Below are 14,828 nucleotides of genomic sequence, written 5' to 3' on the forward strand. Positions count from 1 at the left end.
TCTCGAAGACGTTGTTGCAGATCCGCAAAGACGAATTGTTTTTTTTTCACTGCTAGAGAAAACTCATCGGCTGAGTGAATTTCTTTTTTGATGCAGCAAGAGCCATTGTGCTGCTGGTCCTCGCAATGAGCTTCCTAGTACGGCAAGTACTTGAGGAGCCTTTGCGTCCTCTTTCCACTTCTTACCGTGCGCAATAAAATATTGCTGTACTTGCGCGTAATAAAGGCGAACCGACTCTTCGCTTTTTCCGCTTTACGTCGGCATCCTTAGCCCGTCCACCTTAAGCCCACCTATCTTTTAGGAATTAGCGAATGTTTTGATTAACTCTTGTTGTTGCTGTAGCATGTGCATCATTTGCTGCATTAGCTCGGCGTTTGAGGGTTGCCCATAATGGAAGAAGAATGTGTTCGGAACTATAAAAAGACTAGGCTCTTAAGTTGAACCGAAGATCCTTAAAAATGGTGCGCTCGGCTTCTTCTAAAAGCGCGTATACCTCGTGTAACGGAGCTGATAAGGTGGACTCTTGCTTGGGCAGGCATCCTTTCTCCTTGGTGAGTTGCTTTGCTAAGATCTTTGCAATGCGTCGGGCCTTTTGTAATGCGTCGGGTCTTTTGTAATGACGCAGGCAAATCGTTCGCAGTCTTTGCAGACTTTTCACCGTACTCAAAGAGGAAAGCCTTACTACAGTAGTATGGAATCTGATTATTAGCTTTTAGCTTTTTGCTCATAAATCTCAACGACTTTCTTTAGCCATTAAGCGTAATGGGTAAGAGATTCAATCTTATTCCAGATGGATTAACTGTTTCACCGTGTTAAGCCGGTCCCAACCTCACACAGACTAAGCGACTATATCTGTCAGGCAGACGCTTAGAGTTACAGTGGATACTGAAGCCACACAATCAAAACTGCTACGCAGCGCTTCCAAAGGAATGGAGCAGTTGACTGCGAGCGGAAATTCCCACGCTACAAGCAGTACGTTACTGGCTGCGAGTGGAATCCCTTACGCTACAAGTAGTGCTGGGCAATCCAACGCAGTGCAATCCAGCGAAGCGCGAACGGACGGCAAAGAAGCGAGCGGACGGCGAAGAAGCGAGCAGACGGCGAAGAAGCGAGTAGACGGCGAAGAAGCGAGCGGACGGCGAAGAAGCGAGCGGACGGCGAAGAAGCGAGCGGACGGCGAAGAAGCGAGCGGAAGACCAACAAGTGGTACCACTTGTGAGGAATGAGGGTAAATTACGACTGAATTATTTTTTTTGCTTTACTAGCCGATACTTTTGGCTCATCCTCTAAGGATCGCCTATCCTAAATCTAATTATTACTAAGTATCATCTCTCCTTATTGCGCCAACCTTTTTACTTGTTTTTATTATGGCGCATATGTAATTTGAATCAATAGAAAAGGAATGGTATAAAAGATAAATCGAAATGAGTGGTCATGGGCTCAGCGAGTTGAATGGTCCTGACAATCTCGCGCTGGGACGGAGATAGTGTGCGGTACAAGGAACACCTGTTTATTTTACTTAGCTAGCACTACGTCGTAACGAAGTATACTTACTAAACAGTGTAGAGCAAATTAGAGACTGTTTCTTGTCGTCGTTATTTTTAATATTCATATCCTTCTATGGCTAGTATGAAGGACTTAGACCTTTGTCCATCTGTAAACTAGAATCGGTTGCCGCACTCTATCTCTACAGCCTTACCAAATATACATCAGCCAAAGGATCATGTTTTCCTAAAATTTTACTTAGTTAAACTGTTTGCTAACTGGCATTCTTTTTTTTAATTAATAACGATCTGGCAATAAAATCCATTCAAATAACAAAATAAAAATTTCCAAAAAATAACCTACCCCCCGTTCTTCCGAACACTTTCTTGAACAGGATCCGCAGCAGTCGACAAAGTTTAGCAACGATGTCGGACTGGCGCCGTGATCTTCAGCTCGTGGGCGTCGTTTTCATAGTCACCACGGCGCTATTAGGCGTGATGTTGCACTCGCTGGTAATCTCGACGCTCACAGACACCGAGTGGCTCGCGCTTCGACTGCCTACAACGCTCGAGGCAGCTCAAGAGCTAGGCAAGACCCTTCAGAGCTTCTCCGAGCGCCAACGAGGTTCACTTTTGCTCGCACACATGGGCTGCTATCTATACCTGCAAACATTTGCGATTCCGGGCACCGTATTTTTCAATCTATTGGGCGGCGCGTTGTTTGGGATGACGCTGGGATTTCCTCTGTGCTTGGCTAACAACACACTGGGATCGGTCTTTATGTTTCTCCTTTCGCGGCGTTTTGGCTACCGCGTCGTCACGCACTTTTTTCCGCAAAAACTCGATCGCTTAAGAAGTATATTGGACGCACATCGCGACGAAATGGCGCTGAATATGATATTCCTGCGCGTATTTCCATTCACCCCCAATTGGTTTATTAACATGGCGTCGCCCCACTTGGCCATTCCGCTAGGCCAATTTACGTTAGGCCCGCTATTTGGGCTCGTTCCGTACAATTTCCTGAGCTGCAAAGCTGGGCTTATTCTGCGCGAGCTACGATCGCGTGGAGACATTATTGATAGCGCCACGACGATGCAGCTTATAGTGGTTGCTATCGTAGGTGGCCTTGTGCTCCCAAGACTAAAGAGGCGTTTTGCCACGACCACTGGTACCAAGCATGATTAAATTGAGTGTTTAAATTACGTTTGTCTTGTCCAAGTTTTTGCTGAATTGAGTAAGTTTCAGATAATTAAAAAAATCTAAAAGCTATCATTCAGCGTGTATCAAACGCACTATTTTTTTTTTTGTTCGTCGGGACCAAGCTAGACAAAATAAATGTCAGAGATACTTCTTATTCATTCGACGCCAGGCCAATTAGGTCTGCAGAGCTCTTATTGGGTTTGACTATCACAAGGTGCGTAATTAGATCCCGAATTTTCAGTATTTAAAATGCTAGACACGGGCGGATTTTAATTTTTTTCTGACAGACTGTAATCGTGAAGGTCTTCTTTCGTTGGAATGGATATGCAAATCTTTTAGATTATTATTAGAGTATACAATTATACGAGTAGTCTGCGCTGGTGCTCCCTCGCACTGCAGCAGCAATTTTCAATTATTTTGTTTGGCGGGAGTTGTTATACCTTTTAACGATTACTTTCAAACAGAAAAAAAGTTATCGCGATTACAACTTAAGATTCTGGAATGTGATGCTAAAAATTAATGGCTAGAACACTGCGATGTAAGAAATAGCTAATTAATTTCAAGGGAAAGCACAATATCGTTCAAGCTAATGCGAGGTTTAAATCAAGCTGTCGACGTCCTAACTGCAATAAGCCACGAAAATGCAGGCTGTTTTCCGTATCAAAACAAAAGCAGCCGACCGGCCGTGATGGCAAAAGGTGGTTCTACCAAGAGAATTCAAGGTGCCTTCCTCTAATATTTTAAGCGCAAATAGGTTTTCATCCGACTTCTATACAAACACGTAAAAACTCGCGGTACTCAAAAGTGATTAGCAAGCAACTTAACGATTTAGAGGTATGCCAGCGTCGACGTCCTGTCATGTAAAAAGACGCATTCTTCACATTGCCGTATTAAGACGCAATTTTTTTTGCGAAGTCTTCGGGGCCGTGTAGGAGTCACTTAGCTTGCTCATCACCAAATAAAAAAATGCTCTTCGATCAATCGCTGCAAACTTTCATGTTCCTCGCGAAACAAACTTTTGCGCAATATTGGACGCATATTCCCAAAAACAGTTTATTATTTGCGACTGAACTTCATTGCAATGTGCGCTCATGAATGTGTTGGAGGTCTCCGCATTGCATAATTCAGAGGAGTGCTATTATGTAAGGCACGAAAATATTCTAGATCGTGTTTTTCTGTCACATGCAACAGGCTTTCTAGCTACTGGTAGCGTTAAAGACTTGCATTGGCCTTGTATGCAAATTGCCTGAGGTCACTTTAGGTTTTCCGACACTATTTAAATAACTCATGTTACAGCTCTCCCGTGACCTCAAGAGCAAACGGTTGTATCAGACGATGTACTGTATGTACAGTATTATTTACGCTACTTTTTTTTTGCAGTTTCCATTTTGAGGTTGTCAAGGATGTAAGAAACTATTTTAAATTTTAAATTTGAGCTATTATGGAGTATTAAGCGGCTAAAAAAGCATCTTCGGCTACTATTGCTTGTCAGCTTGAAAATAAAAAAAGTTTTGAAGCAATAATGGACTACGTACCTAATATCACGCTGTACAAGAAATGACTCAAAACCAATAAAAACAACACTCTTCGCCTTGCGTCATGGCCTTCATGTCGGTAGCTCGTCAGGCACGCGCCACTTCTCGATTCCTCTATTCCCGTATGCGCGTTTGTCCTCTTGTAGCTAATGAGCAATTCTTGCAGCGAACGAAGTGGCAGCGCTTGCCCTGTGCGATGGAGTCTCCGATCCTATCGACTCGAGTAGGCTTTTTGCGAACAAAGGTGAGCGAGCGTGTGGTCCTGCCAGAAGAGAACGAAATTGAACCTACGCTAGCATTTGACGACAGTGAAATGACAATTGAAGATGCTTCGATTGAAAACTTGCTGAAAGAGCTCAATGAAGTTTTTGAAATTATTGCTGCTGTGCCACTGATGGATGAAGAGGAGTATGGGGAAGTGCGCCAACACTTTGAGAGTGGCAGTGGTCTTGATGAGATTGATGAACGTGGGTATAATATTAAAGCTGGGACGCATAAGATTTGGAAGGGTGAGCGCGACCTTACAAAGATTGTTGAGGGATTGGATACCGATTCGGCCCAGATTCTGCAGCGTATCCTGCTCCACACGCTTAATATTGAGAGAAAAGTGCGTGAGATGCTCTCGAATGGTGGAGTTGATCCCGATGACAAAGATGAGTTGCAAGAAGACAATCAGGTCATTTGAGATTGTCCGTTAAAAAAGAAGTCATCTCGACACCATCAAGGTATTGCGGAGATCTTGGTCGAGCCCGCGTGCTTTGCTTTTGCTCTTAACTTTTGATTCGACACAGGCAATCAAGACGTCTAAGTCCCGTATAAATGATGTACGTATACTTGCACCATTGATAAATTCTCCTTATCTTATGTTAGAAATAAAGAACGATTGTAAGAATACCTCGCCGTAAAATGCACAAGAAAATGGGCAACATGTAATTTCAGGCATGACCCGAATTTGTGCTCATTACGAAAAACGCATATTTTGCTCTCAAAAAAAGTGATAAATAATTTTATTCATTCTTGCCTTCAGGGCTCTGAAAAGCGGTGGTAATGGGCTTCGTCGCACTAGCTCGTCAGACGCTTATCGTTTCTCGCTTCCAAATGCACGCGTCTACACGCTTAAGCACAGCAATTCCCTGGCAACAAATGCATAAGCACCGCGTGCCTTGCTCTATCGACCCTCCATTCCTATCAACCCGAACCAGCAGCATTAGTTTTGTACGAACAAAAGTCAGCGAACGCACGCTCCGTCGGAAGAAATTACGCGTCAACAAGAGCCAAAAAGGAGTCAAGGTGCCAATTCTTAAAGAAACGTTGCGCAAGCTCTATTTGCGTACGCATCCGGATCTCTTTGGACAGTATCCAACGCAGCAGCGCGCAAATGAGGAATCGTACAAAGAGCTCTTGGGCATCCTGGACGCCATTGAGAAACACAATCAATTTCCCCCAGCCAAGACCTTAAAACTTCCATTTTTTTTAAAAACACCTATCGAGGGTGAATTTAAAGAAGTCGAGTTGCAACTACGCACGACGGGAGGTGCATGTAATACGTTGGTAGAGGAGGCATTGGGTCAATTTTTCAGCAACTGTGGGCTCCCTGAGGTCTTTCAATGGGACAAAGGAAGCTGGGGCAAAAGTGTAGGTAAACACGCAGTAGAGAATCCAAATTTAGGCTTTGAAAAGGAAGATGAAACGCATGAGAACGACCGTCACGAGGCCAAGCGCGAAGAACGGCATTCTTCAGCTCCGGCTTATAATCCCGTGGATCGTAAAGCACCAGAAGATCATTCGATTGAAAAGGTTCTGAATGAGTTAGACGACACGTTGCAGCTTATTGCTGTCGTGCCATATCTTGACGACGACGACAAGCAACAGCAAGCTATTAAAACTCATTTTGAACACGGATCAGGTCTCGATGACCTCGATGCTCAAGGGTATTCACTGAAAGCGGGAGTTATTCAATTGTGGCAAGGCGAACGGAATCTACAGGCACTGATTCCTGGATTAGATGGCGACTCGGCGATTCTAATGCAGCGAATTTTGCTTCATACCGTCGATATTGAAAAGCGTCTCGAGAACGTCATTGCTCAAAGCTCCTTGGACGTTACGAGATTCACTGCGGAAGCTTGTAATCAACAGAGCGAGTAAAGATTCTTGGATGACTTTATCGATAAAAGATTATCGCGTTATGTGGGCATTTACAATGAATTAATTGTTAAGCACTGAACTTACATGCCCAAATGCACAAAAGATGACACGGCACTAGGACCTGCACCCAGGATTGGAAAGAATAGTGAATTACTTCTTTGAGTCGCTGTCCTAGACAGGAATTAGCTCTTACATAACATCGAGTGACCCGGGGCCGTCAGTTTAGCACGAAATGGAACGGGGTGTACCGTTAAAACATGAATATTATTTCTGTAAGAGAAAATAATAAAGAAGTATTTACGTTGGAATTGTTATATTCAACTTAAATTCCTAGGTACTTAATTGAAGTAATAAAAAAAAAACCTACCACTTAAGTGTGCTTCATATATATGTGACCCACCCTTATGTATGTGATGCACATTGGTACATCCTAGCGTCATCCGCTATGCGAAATACCCAAAAACGATACGCTCGCAGCACATATTAGTCTATCTACAAAGACGGCATTTATGCTAGGTAATAACAGAAATTTATATTTAATGCGATTAAATATAAATCAGTCTTAAACTTACAATATACTTGATAAGTTTGCACGAGGAGCCGGATTACCGCTCCCGTGACGACACTTTTATCAGTGTACTTCGTGAGTTGGGTGAGGTCGCTAAGGCGCCCACCACAAACCTCACTGCACGTGAGAGAAGGCGGTAAATCGTCGAAGGTGTGTGCGTGCGTAGTACGTGGCAGCTTTAAGTAGCGCCCGTCTACACTTGGTGGAACTTGAAATCCTTCCCACGACCCGCATCTTTGAGCGTGTACGTGAGGATGAGCCTCAATATCGATTGGACTCATTTCCCCCCACCTCCGAACATCATCGGGAGTTGGCTGAGCAGACGGCGCAGGGACTTAGGGAACAAGCCATGGCCAGGGTCTTGGGTAGTCTCCTGAGCAACATGTTACTCAGTTGGAGCAGTTTGACGCACTCATGCTCGGACAGCGAAGGGTCGCGTCCGAGGCACAAAGCCATGCTACGGCGGAGTCTGTCACACAGACTCAGGATGAGCTAAGGCGAGAGCAGGCTCGAAGCGAGGCTTTCAACAGGACTGTTAAGATGCTCTCCGCTCTCAGCCGAGGCTTATTCGGATGGACCCGCCCAAGTTCGATGGAACTGCAGCGCGCACGATATCCATCGGCTGTTAGCAGTAAAGCAATGCGGTGTGTCGCAGCTAATCGAAGATGACAGCCCGATGGTGCCGTACTCCATGTCGCACCCGCGCGGTAAAGCCTCAGAGTGGGCTTACTCGGCGGGTATAGCGTATTCAAGGTGTTCCCTTCATGGGCGATTATAAGACAAAGACTCGCGCCATGTGCCAGCCACCAAACAACGAGGTGTTGCATAAGGTGCGCGTTTTCGGGGCGTGGCAGGCGAAGCGATCTATGCAAGAGCATGTGCAGGAGATGCACTAGCTGTCGGGATCAATTACCGTAGGTCCGATTGGGGAGCACATAAAAGTGCCCAAGTTTATGAACGGAATACGTCATGGCTCATCGTGACAGGCTCTTATTAGAAAGGTGCCGTCAACGATGGAATCCAAATTGCCTTAGTTGAGGAGAAATTTTACAACAGTGCCTCGGCGATAGCTTGGTATAAGCCGTCGGCCGAGAGAACAGGTGTCACTTCCATGGAGTTGGGCAATGCAGACGTTGTCTGTCACAAATGTGGCAAGCGCAGTCATATGAGCGCTGCTATGCCTGGGCCCCTGCTGGGGCGAAGACGCCCAGCAAGAGGAATCCCTTTCCGAAGAGCGATGGCAATAACCAGCGTGCGAGACGCATGAGTCCGCATCTACCACTGAGGGGTCGAAAAAATGCAGGAGAAAGCTGAGGTAAATCGCTTTAGCTTCATCGATGGCCTGTTATGGCATCAGCTGTCACCTTGTGATTCCTTGGGAATCTATGTGCCTCATGACACAGACCTCAAGCTGATGACCCTTCACGAGCTCCATGATGCGCCATCTAGTGGGCATCTGGGCCGTGAAAAGACATTCTTACGAGTGTCAGAGAAATTTTGGTGAACGCACTTATTTAGATGGGTGGCCAACTATATTCGCTCTTGCGAACAGTGTCAGCATAAAGCCTGCACCGTCCAGCAGTGCGCCACTGAAGCCGCTACCGATTCCAACCAACTGTTGGAAGTCAGTAAGTCTAGACTTCACATTAGGGTCGGACGGGGCTCGTCGTCTTCGTAAACGGTCTAAGCAAGATGGTTCATTCAGCACCATGTAAGACATCGATCAAAGGCAAGTAGGCAGCTCTCTTGTCCTGGATCGCGTATACCGATTACACGAGATGGCCGAGTCCATAGTATTGGACCGGGATCAATGATTTACGTCTGGGTTTTGGCGACAAGTGCTTGGGCTGCTAGGTGGCGAGTTCCCCATGTCGACTGCAGACCATCCTCAGATCAATGGCCAAACAGAACGTGCCAATCAGGTCGTGGTGGATAAATAGATATAATGGCCTATACCTATTTATGGATAAGATTTCTGAACATTACTATGTAAGTAATATTCTCCAAATATTCTCTACCTTTTAGATAATATATTAATAAACTATTTATAAGTGTTAATTTTATGTAACGATACACCCCGTCGTAGCATGCGTGCGGCCCAGAACATCTAAGGGCATCCCAGACCTGTTATTGCCTCCAACTTCCTTTGGTTTGATTACCCAAAAGTCCATCTAAGAAGTCCACACACCTACCAAAAATGGTAAGCGGAACTATTTAGCACGAGCCGGATTACCGCTCCCGTGAAGACACTTAATCAAAGTACTTAGTGCGTTAGGTGAAGTCGCTAACGCGCCCACCGCAACTACCTCACTGCACGCAAAAGAAGCTGGTTAAACCGCCTCCTCGCTGTGCTATGGTGTGTGTATAAGTAGAGCGTGGCCGCATTACGACGTGCCCGCTTGCAGTTTACTGATGCCTGAATTGAGTCCTGAGCATTTATCGTTTAATTAAAATTCATCAGATAGGAAGATCAATAAAAATCTTGAGTCTGGTTCGCGAGGCGAAAATAGCCAAATCGACCACCCTTACAATGAAGCTTAAATTTTAGCCCACGCAATTTTAATTTTAGAGGTCGAGCATAATTTCGAGCGTACACTCGCTGCAGCATATATTTACAGCGGAACATCGTAGGAAGATGCAGGTATCATTTAGGCCTTCGCTGTCTACTGAAAGTCGTTTACGCTATCACTACATTTAGGTTAGCGTCAGCAGTTGGCGTATGCGTAAAATTTTAACGCTCGCTCATACCAGGCTTGCTCCTGATCTGGTAATCGACAATATCAAAGCCGGGTCTAAGAATGGGTCTGGCTTGGTCCCGCCTTTTCGAGTACAGCTAATCACACATGCGGAGGCTGCCTATTTGGCGTTACTCGAAGAGCAGCACGCGCACCGAAAGGCCTTATCAAATTACTATAGTGGCCGCTTATGCCATATACAACTTAAATAACGTTCCTATAAAGCTCAGCAGTGTGTCCAACAAATGGTGCTGGTCGAATGTACGGTTCCGTACCGCTTGGAGGTCGAAACCTCAATACCGAACAAAATGGAGTTAACGTTAGACATATGGAATATCATCAAATGTTGACGTTGCATTTTATGCGCAATCGGAGACGCGGTTGTGCCTGTTCACGCGCGCTCGCCCAAATCGACGTGTTTTTGACTGCCTCTGTAATGAGGCACACATTGGTTGGAGAACCGTTTTGTGGTACCTTTATTGTAATGGGGCACACATCGGTTGGAGAACCGTTGTTGTGGTACATTTACTTTATGGGTAAATACCCTTTTATTCTATTTTAAAATAATTAATTACTTAAATTCCATTTATTATGGGTAACAAATGTAGTCGCCGCCAGATATATATCTGGCGGCCGAAATCTATTTTGAATTAGCTACGGTAAGGTTTTGAATTTAAATTAAAATTAAAAATGCTGAGTTTTCCTTTTGATCTTGAAGTCTAAAAGTCTTCCTCTATCTTTAGCAGCGAAGAAGCTCCGCTACATCTGGTAGCACTAGTAGTCAATCTCTGAGTCTTTATAAGACTAAGCCTTCACTGAAATGGAAGAGGTCTCAAAACTTATAGAAGCGCAGGGCATAGCGTATGACAAGCTCAAAACTTTATTTGGGCTTGAATATGTAAAGTTCAGTATATTCAGGGACCAGAGGTTTTGCATGCAAGGGTTGAAACCTTCATGCGTACGAATCCTCCCCGATCGGCCAGGTTCAGGATCACCCTTGCGGCATCTATGCCAACTCGGTATATCTCTGTACCTCGAAGATAGAGCCATGGAGTGGGCACTCTCGTGCAGCGTCCATAGACGACGCTTTTTTTTCTCATGGGATTCGGTAATTCAGCAAATGACCAGCATGTTTGCACCGCCTGATTAGGCTTTACGCATACGATCACGGCTCATAGCGACTCGACAGGGTAAACGAGCCCTAGAGGACCATGCCCAGGAGTTGAGAACACTCATTGCATCTATGCTTCAAGGCCCGATGCAAGAAGCAACTATCGTAAATTTTTTTGGGGTTTCTCAATGAAGGCGTTGACCGTTCGGAATTATTACGACCCCATCCAGCTACTTTCGAAGACGCAATTGCCATAGCGCTACGCGCTGAGTTCGTCTTTAAGTCTGCTCGCGTTAGCCCGCCTATTTACCGAACAAGCTCTTCGAGCACATTGGTACCGTCTAATAGACCGGAATTCATGGATCTACGCCTCGTTGAGGAGGGAGAAAAGGCACTTCAAGCAGTGGAACAGCATGAAATCATTTGTAGATGTTGTATGTGCGGAAGCACGAAACATTTACGTCCGGCCTGTCCCCTACAAAATACTCGTAAAGCTCAAAATAGCACCAATTCCGACCTATACCAGAAATCTGGTACGGTGCGGAAAACGTCGATACCATGTAGGTGAAAACCGCTCTACTGGGGAAGACCTAGGCTCTGTTAAAACTCTAGGAGGTGAGAATAAATAGAATCTAGCCCCAATTAGATCGGTGAGAGTACAAGCCTGGCTGCTAGTCGCTTTAGCGACTGTAAAGGGTTTTGATAAGCCGTGGTCAATTATAATTGACTCAGGAGCGTCTTGCACTTATGCTTGACGTCTTTCGCTTGAGGGAAACTAATGCGTTGGGGACTTAAAGCGCATGAAAGTGATACAATCACTGCTCGCTTAGCGACTGGGACTCGTGTCACTGCTCCTAAAGTTTCTTGAATTTAGGCAAGAAGTTTCTGGACTTTGACAGTATGGAACGCTGCCTCGTCCTTAATCGAATTCGAGATATGATCCCATCCTTGGTATGGCCTGGATTAAACGCCATGAGTCACGGATCGATTGGAGGTCTAAGACCTTAGGCACCACGCGCAATGTTCCAAGCAAATTTCTGAGAAGTCATGAGCCCACCTTTGCTAGGAGACAAAAGCGCTATTGGCGCATATGACTGACTAAATTTATCAGTGTGTTAGACATTGTAATATCTGAGTTACTAAATCCAATGTTGAAAACATTTATTTTGGGCTTAACTCAGAAAAAGGAGTTGGAATGGCACGTATTCCGTCGAGTAGCAATTGTTTTAAAAACGATTCACTAAATGCTAAAAGCATTGTTGGCCTAAGACCGAGTCATCAAGGGTGTTATATCCCTGAGATACGTGGAGTGGCAAGTCTAAGTCCACCGTGGTCGGCCGAGGTGGCATCATGCTGAGTGTCAGTAGTGACATAATTGGCGGTTCGCCATGGCATTTCGGGTCAAACCCTTTTAATGCACGTGAAATGACACGTAAACGGTCGCTGGACAAGGAAGCTGAGTTACCTAATTCCTTGTCGGATGTCGAAGTAGACACCAGCTCTGGTATAGATCCCATACAGGCTGAAAATTTGAAGACGTGAATGTCCCAGCCTCTAAGAGGCGTATTGTCTCTACTCCAAGGCTGGCGAGACGCGAAGGGTCTATACCCTCGCAAAGTGATTTGAGTAAGGAATTGAATACGCTTGTAATGGTGTAACCGGTAGCATCGAGGCAGAAGTTAGCCTTGCGGCAATCCCTTCGTAACATGCTCTTCTGCAGTAGACGAAATGTCTATTGATGAGTGCGGCCGAGCCTTAAGGGCTAACGACCTATCTTAGATGGTAGTCATTCGACCTATGATTGAGTAAAACTCATCGTCACTTCTGGACGAAGCTGTCCTGGCCCGTCCTGGATGATACAAAAGCTGCATTAAGTGCGCGGAGTGAGTCATTGATCCTTAAAGATCCTACGGATCCACTTTATGTGTGGATCAAGGTATTCCAAGATGTGGTATATACCAATCCACCATCTGTTTTACCTGCGGATAGAGGTGTCCGTCATGAAATTGACTTGGTCAATACTGTGTCACACGACAGCGGCCTTTATCAAGGGAACAGTGTGACGTCATTAACGATTTCTTTCGTGCTAAGTACGAGGCGGGAATGGTACCCCGAGAGCAAATTTCCCCATTCGACACCAAAATTTTGTGTCAAAAAGCAAAAGGGTAAATAACGCATTGTACATGCTTATAATAAGCTGAATGCTGCCTCTATACCAGCACAAAACGTTATTCCTAGAACGGATGTTCAGAACAATGTGGTGGGATGTACAATGTACAGTGCACTTGACGGAGTCGATGGTCATGCGAACTAGCGTTATCCCGCTTACAGCGGTTAGCAGCACAGGCAGTATGCTATGGGAGTGGTTGGTTATGCCACAAGGGCTTTCTAATGCCCCGGCAATATTTAATCGTCTTGTGATGCAACTGTTCCGCCCTCATCGAGGTTATGCACCGACTTATTTTGATGACATTTTTGTCCATAGTCGTGCGGATCAGGTTCGGTCGGATATGAAAAACCAATTTGATCATTTGCGAGCTGTGCTTGAGTGTATGCGCACAAATGAACTATATGCCAATGCATCTAAATGCATTTTTAGCGCAGAAGAAATTCTTTTAGGATGCTTCATTGGAAAGCGAGGCCTTAGAGCGGATCCCGCTAAGGTAAAAGCCATAGTAGATTGGCCGGTTCCTAAAAAACCAAAAGGATTTGCGTAAGTGGTTAAGTCTCGCCAATTATTTACACAAATATAGCGAAAATTACGCTGATATGGCTAGGCCATTATCTAATCTCCTTAAAAGGAAACAGAATGGTGCTGGACTAGCGCCGACAATAATGCTTTTCGAGCAGTTAAGGATAGTCTTATCCATGCCCCGATTCTGGCACTGCCAAAGCCAAATTGGCCTTTCAGTGTCGTCTGTGACGCATCAAATGTTGCCATTGGTAGTGCTCTGTTACAAACAGATGTTGATGGCATGAACATGTTATTGCGTTCGAGTCTAGACAGCTTAAAGCAGCGGAAAAGAACTGTCTAGTTCATGACAAAACGTTACTTGCAATGAAGTATGCTTTCGCCAAATTCAGAGTTCATCTGCTCGGCTCTATGCTGTTTGTGATATATACAGATCACGCGTCATTACGCACGGCGACTAAGTCGTCCCATCTCTCACAGAGAATGGCCCGATACCTTTTCGCGATATACAACTTCGAGGTGAAGTATAAGCCCGGCAAGCAGAATGCTTTGGCCGATGCGCTATCACGCAGGCTGGATTATGAGCTTTCTCATTTAACGATTATCTCGTCGCCTATACCTATATAAATCTAATCGGCTTACGCCAAGGATGAACAGTGTGTAGCTCCGCTACGAGCTTTAAAGAACTCGGATTCAGGTATTAAATTGCCGGCACGTTTGCGTGCAAGGTTACATCGATTTTCTATCGATAACAACCTGTTTATTTATTGCACAGCCATCGCGGACCCTCCGCGTGTCGTTGTTCCTCATGATGAGGATTGAAGAATCAAACCTCTATGAGGCACACGATACTGTCCTTGGTGGTCAACTCGGTAGAGAAAAGACCTACGGCTCTATAAGCCAGAGTTAATGGTGGCCCAAACTTTATGAATGGGTCAGCACATATGCTCGCACATGCGAAACTTGCCAACGGGTTAAACCCTCGGCGCATGCTGCTGCGCCACTGGCGAGTCTTCCCGTCCCCATAGGTTGCTGGGAGTCCATTTGTATGGATTTTGTTTTCGGTCTACCGAAATATTCAGCCGGTAACTCCGGTATAGTGGTCTTTGTTGACCAATTGAGCAAAATGGCTCAGTTAGCGGCCGTGCCGGATTCCATTGGTGGAGAGGGTACAGCTAAGCTGTTTATCGATCGCGTGTTTCGACAACATAGTTTACCAGTGGCAATTGTCTCTGATCGAACCCTCGTTTCACGGGTAAATTCTGGAAATCAATTTTCTGAGTGCTTGGCACCAGATTGGATATGTCCACTGCGGACCATCCGCAGACCTATGGTCCAACTGAATGTGTCAATCGCGT

At 45.3% G+C, this 14,828-nt stretch overlaps 3 protein-coding genes across 3 annotated transcripts; all 3 read left to right on the top strand.

The window, feature by feature from the left end:
• Window positions 1–1,910: 1,910 nt before the first annotated feature.
• CCR75_002964 (uncharacterized protein) lies at window positions 1,911–2,669 on the top strand (the record flags this gene model as incomplete). Its single annotated transcript, XM_067961061.1, has 1 exon — window positions 1,911–2,669. One exon carries the CDS (start codon window positions 1,911–1,913, stop codon window positions 2,667–2,669), a length of 759 nt encoding a protein of 252 aa, XP_067823636.1.
• A 1,614-nt stretch (window positions 2,670–4,283) lies between these two features.
• Window positions 4,284–4,904, top strand: CCR75_002963 (uncharacterized protein; the record flags this gene model as incomplete). Its single annotated transcript, XM_067961060.1, has 1 exon — window positions 4,284–4,904. The coding sequence occupies one exon, from the start codon at window positions 4,284–4,286 to the stop codon at window positions 4,902–4,904; it is 621 nt and encodes a 206-aa protein (XP_067823639.1).
• Window positions 4,905–5,266: 362 nt separating this feature from the next.
• Window positions 5,267–6,364, top strand: CCR75_002962 (uncharacterized protein; the record flags this gene model as incomplete). The annotated part of the gene is made up of 1 exon (XM_067961059.1): window positions 5,267–6,364. One exon carries the CDS (start codon window positions 5,267–5,269, stop codon window positions 6,362–6,364), a length of 1,098 nt encoding a protein of 365 aa, XP_067823638.1.
• Between the last annotated feature and the right edge of the window lie 8,464 nt (window positions 6,365–14,828).

This window comes from Bremia lactucae (assembly GCF_004359215.1).
Source record: "Bremia lactucae strain SF5 chromosome Unknown BlacSF5_NotPlaced_169_SHOA01000113.1_291909bp, whole genome shotgun sequence".
Lineage (NCBI taxonomy): Eukaryota > Oomycota > Peronosporomycetes > Peronosporales > Peronosporaceae > Bremia > Bremia lactucae.